Source organism: Macadamia integrifolia, chromosome 1 (assembly GCF_013358625.1).
Source record: "Macadamia integrifolia cultivar HAES 741 chromosome 1, SCU_Mint_v3, whole genome shotgun sequence".
In the NCBI taxonomy this organism is placed as follows: Eukaryota; Viridiplantae; Streptophyta; class Magnoliopsida; order Proteales; family Proteaceae; genus Macadamia; species Macadamia integrifolia.
The window spans coordinates 28,431,043-28,438,345 of NC_056557.1; the positions used below are offsets into that span (position 1 = coordinate 28,431,043).

General features: G+C 39.1%; 1 protein-coding gene across 2 annotated transcripts in view; it reads left to right on the forward strand.

The window, feature by feature from the left end:
* LOC122082899 (uncharacterized WD repeat-containing protein C17D11.16-like) overlaps positions 1 to 6,923 on the forward strand; it is a 30,949-nt gene extending 24,026 nt beyond the window's left edge. For both annotated transcript variants that reach the window (XM_042650714.1, XM_042650716.1), the window contains exons 11-17: positions 831 to 905; positions 2,850 to 2,948; positions 4,289 to 4,432; positions 4,525 to 4,554; positions 4,658 to 4,720; positions 6,263 to 6,340; positions 6,447 to 6,923. In XM_042650714.1, coding sequence (XP_042506648.1) covers positions 831 to 905; positions 2,850 to 2,948; positions 4,289 to 4,432; positions 4,525 to 4,554; positions 4,658 to 4,720; positions 6,263 to 6,340; positions 6,447 to 6,533 — 576 coding nt within the window. In that variant the 3' untranslated portion in view covers positions 6,534 to 6,923. The remainder of the gene's footprint in view (positions 1 to 830; positions 906 to 2,849; positions 2,949 to 4,288; positions 4,433 to 4,524; positions 4,555 to 4,657; positions 4,721 to 6,262; positions 6,341 to 6,446) is intronic.
* The last annotated feature ends 380 nt before the right edge of the window (positions 6,924 to 7,303 follow it).

A 7,303-nucleotide genomic window follows, 5' to 3' on the forward strand; every position in this document is an offset into this window, starting at 1 on the left:
CAAAAAAAAAAAAAAAGTACAGCAGTTGATCTTCAACTTTTTCCGTTTCAGTGTTTCCTGCCATTTTGATTGCTTATTGATTCTTTATAGAGTGGAAGAACAGGGGGAGAAATTTTGGATGAGAGAGCGTAAACAGAAATGCAGATCTGAGAAAAACAGTTTCAGGTCTAAATGGAACCCCTTGGCTTCCGTTTACAAAGACCAATAGTAGGGTCCACATTATTGCCACATCAACTACAGATGTGGGCCAAAACCTACTTTCAACCAGACTGACCCTGTTCTGTAGTTACGGGTTTCATCTATAAAGTGATCAGGTGTTCCATTCGATTTTTAATTGTATTTGGAGTCGATGTAAAAAGTGTCTTGAGTGGTGTTGTTTCTATGGTCTTTGGATAATAGAAAGTTTTTATTTGTGTATCCTTGTTAGTTGCAGTTTGGATTTCCTGAGGTAGGGGGGGTGTGCACAGAAAAGCCAACAATGGATGGGTAGGTTTATGGATTTATCTAGAAACGCTACCCCTGAAGATGCATTCTGCTCATGTATTGGCGGCTTTTTTCTGCATATGCCCCCTGGCAGTCCGAACTGTAGTTGAGTGTAACTAGGAGAGTCTCTGTGATACTTCAGTCATGAAAACTGGTTGAAAGGCTCTGTCAGACTCCGAGGGAAATCTTTGATGCAATCCTGTACCCAGCGCTCAAGGCTCCTGTCACTGTAGGGTCTGGGGGAGGGTCATAATTCTGTAAATCCAAGATTTCAATTTTTGTGATTTAATGATTTTCTTCTGCAGTACCTGATAGTGATGGTTCTGCTTCTTTTGATCTTGTTACAGGTTCAAGCAGTTGCATGGAATCATCATGTGCCACAAGTTCTTCTTAGTGGATCTTTTGATCACTCAATTGTCATGGTAATAAGAGGCATCTATTTTACCTCCATGCTTGATTATTACTTATATATTTTAAACTCACATTTCTAAAGCCTGAAAGAAGCTATATTAAATGAGAAATTGATAAAGCTGCACATGTTTTAGTATCTTGACAGTGGAGGCTAAGATGACATACAGACCTCCCATGCTGTACATGTGTTACGTGGAGTGGTTGGTACCAAAGTAGAATGGTGAATGATGAAAGTCAAGAAATATGATTAAGCTACCATCTTTCAGTTGACTTTAGGCGTGGTTGATCCCTTGTGGATCACAATGCCTCTGCTTTTTTACTGGATGTACTAATTTGGTTTCGTGGAGGCTGGAAATTTAATCGTCTGGACCCAGATATTATTATTATCATTTGATCTGAAACTTTTACATGTTTATCTTGGCTAGAAACGTTGACATACTTTATCTTTCCCATGTACCAATAAGAGTAAAGGATCACTACTTCCACCAAGAACAAATGTTTTAAAACGCTCTTGAAGATTTCTACCAGTACAGTACTTGCAATTTGTTCTACTTGAAACTATCTAGTACTTGCAATTTGTTCTACTTGAAACTATCTAGTACTTGCAATTTGTTCTACTTGAAACTATCTATGACTGATCTGAAAATGGAGTTTTGCTTCTTGCTGGATGCCTTGATAATGCTTGATTCCATGGTTTTTTCCATTTCAAGAGAATCAATGCATTAAAAAAAAATTGATTTGACTATAGTAATCAACTAGAAGAATGGAAAAGATACACTTAACAATGGACACCACTTTCAAGAGCTTAATTTCAATCCTAAATTTATTTTATTTATAAATAAATATATGTATATATATAGGGCAAGAGATCGTTGCATGGTTGTGTGGGGCAGAGGCCAATGAGAGCACGCATAGGCATCAGTATGGACGGAATTTTTTATTTTATGAGGGGTGGGGCAGTAATTTCACTAGTTCCTGTGTCTGGGGGCAGGAGCCATGTGACCAGTGGGTAAAAGAACGGTCCCTGGTCATGTGGCCCCTGCGCTAGCGTGGGGGCCAATGAGGGGGCGCAACAATCAAAGATACAGGTTTTTTGGGTTTCACAGGGGTGGAGACGGAATTTCTCCGCCCTCTGTGTTTGGGCGCGGGGGCCACGTGACCAGGGACCGTATATATATATATATATATATGGGCTATATGCTACCTCTATGGCGCAGGTACACGCTAGTGCGAGGGAGCATTTTCAGCACCGTCTTTTCTAGGCGTAGACACACTAGTGGGTAGCGTTCTTTCTCCCTATAGAATGCTACCATGTTGGCGCAGGAAACGCCCAGACACAGTAGGTGCGAAAAGACTGTGCTGCGCCCACCTTGCAGAGCGCTGAAGATGCTCCCGTGTGCTGGCGTGTACCTATGCCATCAGGGTAGCATTCTCTTGCCCATACATACAGGTATATATATATACATATGCTAGGTAGAGTGGATTGCACAACTGGACATCTAACCAGTAACCAATCCCATTTCCCATCTATAAGTTTTTTTATGGTTTACTATATAGTGAAAAAAAAAATTGTTCTTGATTATTAAAAAAATTGAGTTGGTGGTTCTGCTGAGAAATTTATATCTTGTTGGATTGTTATTCATTCCAATGTCTTCCTTGGAGGAACAAATTATGTTGATCTCTAATTTCATGTCAACCTGATACAAATGTCAGGATAATTGTCTCAAGTTTCAAAGGGAGAACATTATGCTGGGTGTAGTTAAACTAATTCAGGGTTAACAATGAAGTCAGGCTAATTATTTTACCAGGGAAAAAAGAAGAAAAAGAGAGGCTAATTGTCTTTAGTTTCAAAGGGAGAACCTTTTTTTGAAGCTGGGTGTACTTAAAGTAATTCAGAGTAAACAATGATATGCTTTTCAGATCTTCTAACATCAAGTGTCCTTTATTGTGTACAGAAGGATGGGAGGGTACCTTCATCCACAGGCTGTAAGTGGCTGGTTACAGCTGATGTTGAAAGCTTGGCGTGGGATCCACACACTGAGCATTCATTTGTGGTGAGTTCCAGAACAATCCTGTATCTTTTAAGGTTATTGTTTCAGATTCTTTGTAGTTTTTGGCGGAAATTTGTCTCATTGCTCAGCACTTAGAGCATTTAGAAGTTAGAACAGATTTTTGGGGATGGAAAGAAGGCATCTTCCCTGCCTTAGGGTTCACATGGCACTGAATGCAGCTGAGTGGGAGCTTTAATTGGAGATACAGGAACACACCCATCCAGTCAATCAATTATACAGGATGTAGCACTGCTCACCCATTATCTCTTTGGATGTGTGATCTTTCACAGGTTTTTTATTCAGCAATTTGCTAGCTTATTGGGAAAAATCCACTTCTTGGATAGAAATGTTTGTTGATTGTTGACTCCAAGGAATTTTAGTTGATATAAATTTTCATGTCAAAAGGAACCAAAAATTTTCAAATGAGCTTGGTGGTCCAACCTATGTATCATTTTCAGTCTGCATTGTTGACTACCCTTCCTAAGAGCTTGAGCCTTTTGGGATAAGCCGTTCGAACATGGTATTGAGCCAGGAGATCAGATGTTTGATCCCTGGTAAATGTGGGGGTTTTGTGTTGTGTGTTGTTGTGCCCCTATGCCTTGTGCTATGTGAAAATTTAGTGGTTTTTAAGAGAAAATCTATATCCTTGATTCAAAGAGTCAATTGGCTCAGTGTGTCGTTTTATGATGGGAGATTGCATCCTTAGATGGAAAAAGGAGTTGATAGGTGATCAGGATATAGGCTGTACATGGGTAATACCATAAAATAAGAAAATGAAAAAAATGGAGGGAATTTATTTTGGATCTGCCTACTGAAGGTAATACCCTAAAATCGTCAAGTAAATGTGTAGTGAATTGATCTTGGATCTGCCTGCCTCAACCTTGGGTCCAAGGAAAGCATGGAGCTGCAACTTCATTCCTCAAGCATAAACTCTGGAATTGCAGCTCTAGTAAAATACTATTGCTTGAATGAAAAATCAAAACCCCAATGTCCTTGATGACCACTCTACCCACAACTCATTTAAATAGCATGACTGGTATGATAGTGAAGGGAATCTTTCAGAGTATCTACAACCCTTGCCAGTTATGCTGCCACTATTGGACGAGTCATTTGACTTATAAATGTGATTTAAGAAATTAACAGTGTGGGGACCTATTAGGCTGCTCTAATGTCTGCTGGCAAGTTAACCAGTTCAACTAGATGGGTGGAACTGGGTGTCAGAATGGTTGCTTCAAAAAATTGTTTCTTTGGTAAACGTAGACATGTAGGTCTTTCTCTTTTGAGCTAATTTTTTTGCTGGAAGACATTCATAAGTTTGTTTGATTCTTGTGAATGTCTTTTAGGTCAGTCTTGAAGATGGTACAGTTCAAGGTTTCGACATCCGGGGTGCTAAGTCTGACTCAAGCTCTGTGTCCAAGCCAAGTTTCACTCTTCATGCACATGACAAATCTGTGTGCACTGTATCCTACAATCCTGCTGCACCTAATGTATGTGTCTTCCCACCTCATAATTTATGTTGGAGACCTTTGGTAGAATTCTTTTCTATCTTTATTTAATCTTACCCTGTGTTTTTCCACAGCTGTTGGCAACAGGCTCTACAGATAAAATGGTAATCCTTTGTGTTCATACCAGTGACCGTCATGATTCTGAGCCTTTTGTTAGATGTGGCTTGGCCAATGCCAATTCATTGATTTCACCTGTACATGTTGTAGGTGAAACTTTGGGATGTATCAAACAATGAACCTTCTTGTGTTGCTTCCCGGAATCCTAAAGCTGTAAGTTACCCAATCTTTTTCTCCAGTAATAAATAGATACATAAATTAGAGCTCACTTGACCTCATCCATATCTCATGATTTGCTACTCTTTTTTTATTTTTATTTTTGGATGAAGGGTAATTGGTAATTTGGTAAAATATATGGTTTGATAAGTGATGTGACCATTGCTAAAAATCATAGGGAGCCGGATTAATGGATGGTCCATGCATAGGAGGTTCCATGATTGGTCCTAATATCTTCCACATGGAAGATCAGGTGGGGCTAAATTTTGGAGAGAAGTAGGCCCTAGGTTTACTCTAACCACCTACCAAATTTCAGCCCAGGCACAGTTGACCACATGGCAGAATGAAGCTTTCAAAATTCAAGTTTTTTGAAAAGACAAATGAATGGCTAAAACTACAAGGGTAAATGGCAATACACTGGGAGGTTTTATTGAAATTTGTTGTGTAACTAATCCAGAATGTCCCCTTACCTATCCAGTTATTGGAAACTTGGTGTTGCCAAATTATTTTTGCATGTGGCAGTAGGTGGTCATTCCATGGAGGCTTTCACATCAGGCCTTCTCGTAAAATTATGGATTTTTTTTTTTAATATATATATATATATATATATCCTGATCGCAACATTTTATGCCAAAACATGTTTGACAACCTAACTCAATTTCTAACTGATTAATCCCCTCACATGGTGGACAAAAGAAAAAGGGAGGGGGGGAGACTAGCTTAATCTGTAAAAAAAATGACCATGGTTTTTCAGGAAGTGGGAGAGCTTTAAATATGTCATTATTGCACAGTTTTCCTACATCTCTTTTGTTATTGTGAGATATTATTATCATAGTGCAGGATTTTGCATTTAGGAAATTTACAGAAGCTGCTTTGTACACTTCCACATCAACATTTCTGTTCTCACTGCGCAATGAATTATTAAATGTTATGTGCATGTGTACTGCTAAGCATTGGCTTCATTAACAAAGGCCGTTAGCTAGCTATTTAGTGCTGATTCCTCCAAAAGCATTGCTGGGACATTTGAGTCAGTTATCTAGCGGATCACCACCACCCCCCCCCCCCCCCACAAAAAAAATAAAAAAAAATAAAAAGAAAAAAAAATATTTGGATGATTTAGCATCTCTTATTTTGTTGTATCTTAAGGAATTTCTAATTCTATGAGGCCCAAACAAATTTTGGGGGTTCTTCCAGATGACTGACGCTGCAGTTCCCTAGACATCGCCCTTACTGAAAATACATCTCTGCCACCTTACTTAATTTAGGGATATATGTTCTTTTAGTGCAAGTTTCCTCCTCTCTCTCTCTCCTTATCTTGTATGTAACAAGTGATAAGTCCTACCATCATATGTTGGTGTTATTATGCTTGTGTATACTTGTATGTGGAGTTAGGTTTAGCCATGAAGTCATGATGCCTTTGAGCTCCATTACCATCTAAGTCAGTTTGATGTATATGGATCTGTACAGTTTCGTACATTACTTTTATCTTAGTTGACTGATTCAAGATGGTTTCCATTGCTTGTGCTGGAATTATGCCAGGGAGCCGTCTTTTCCATTTCCTTCGCTGGGGACAGCCCATTCCTGCTAGCTATAGGAGGCTCCAAGGGAAGATTGGAAGTGAGTACTATTATTCTCTTGGAATACCATAGTTCTTTCATTTTTCTTGTTTGCTAGAACTTCCTTTCAATTTAGAATTAATTGCTATGGTCCCCAAAATTTGCAGCTATGGGACACCTTATCTGATGCTGGGGTTGCAAAAAAATTTGGAAAGTATAATAATAGAAAAGTGGCATCCCCAGAAGAGCCTTGATGATGAAACAAGAGAGAGAAAACTATTTACTTAATGTATGCCGGTGGCTGGAGTCCTGATAAGGAAAGCAGAAGCTACTGCAACCAAGGCCCTTCCGATGCAACTATAAAACAAGTCTGGCTATTGAAAAGTTTAAACTGGATGTCTCGTTTCTGTTTTCTGGTTCCTTTCCTAGCATGAAATCCAGAAGTTTTTGGTTCTTTGTCTGGTTTTTAGAACTTGTAGTCTGAGTATCTATTGGCTGTGGCTATTGTATGTAATTGAATGTGATCAATTTTGAGGTTGTTAATGGATAATATCAGAGAATTGTATGTCGTGACATCTTCAATCATTTTTGACCTGGTTGATTCATAGTTTTTGATATGATTATAGATCTCTATTCTGGCTCAATATTTCCATTTCTTTTGCACTTAAGTTTTGAATCCTTGGTTAAGTTGGAGCTCTGTATTAGTTCATGCTCTTGTAGGCAAAACAATAGAGCAAATCATTACCCAAATGCCTCATTTGTCTTCAGTCTTTGCTTTATCCAGGCTCAGCTTCATTTTACAGTTTCAAAACTGAGTTGGTGAGGGTCACGAAGTACACGATGGATCTACAACGCGTTTTCAGCTCGTAGTGAGGTCTTGGGTTTCAATCCTGCTGTTACTGTGGGTGGCTGAAGGGGACGGGGATGGGGCTGGAATTAGGGGATGGTAAAATATAGGAGAAAGTTTTCCTCCACCAGGGATGAAGGAAAGTTACACCCATTTAGGGTCATTATCCCCTCTTTT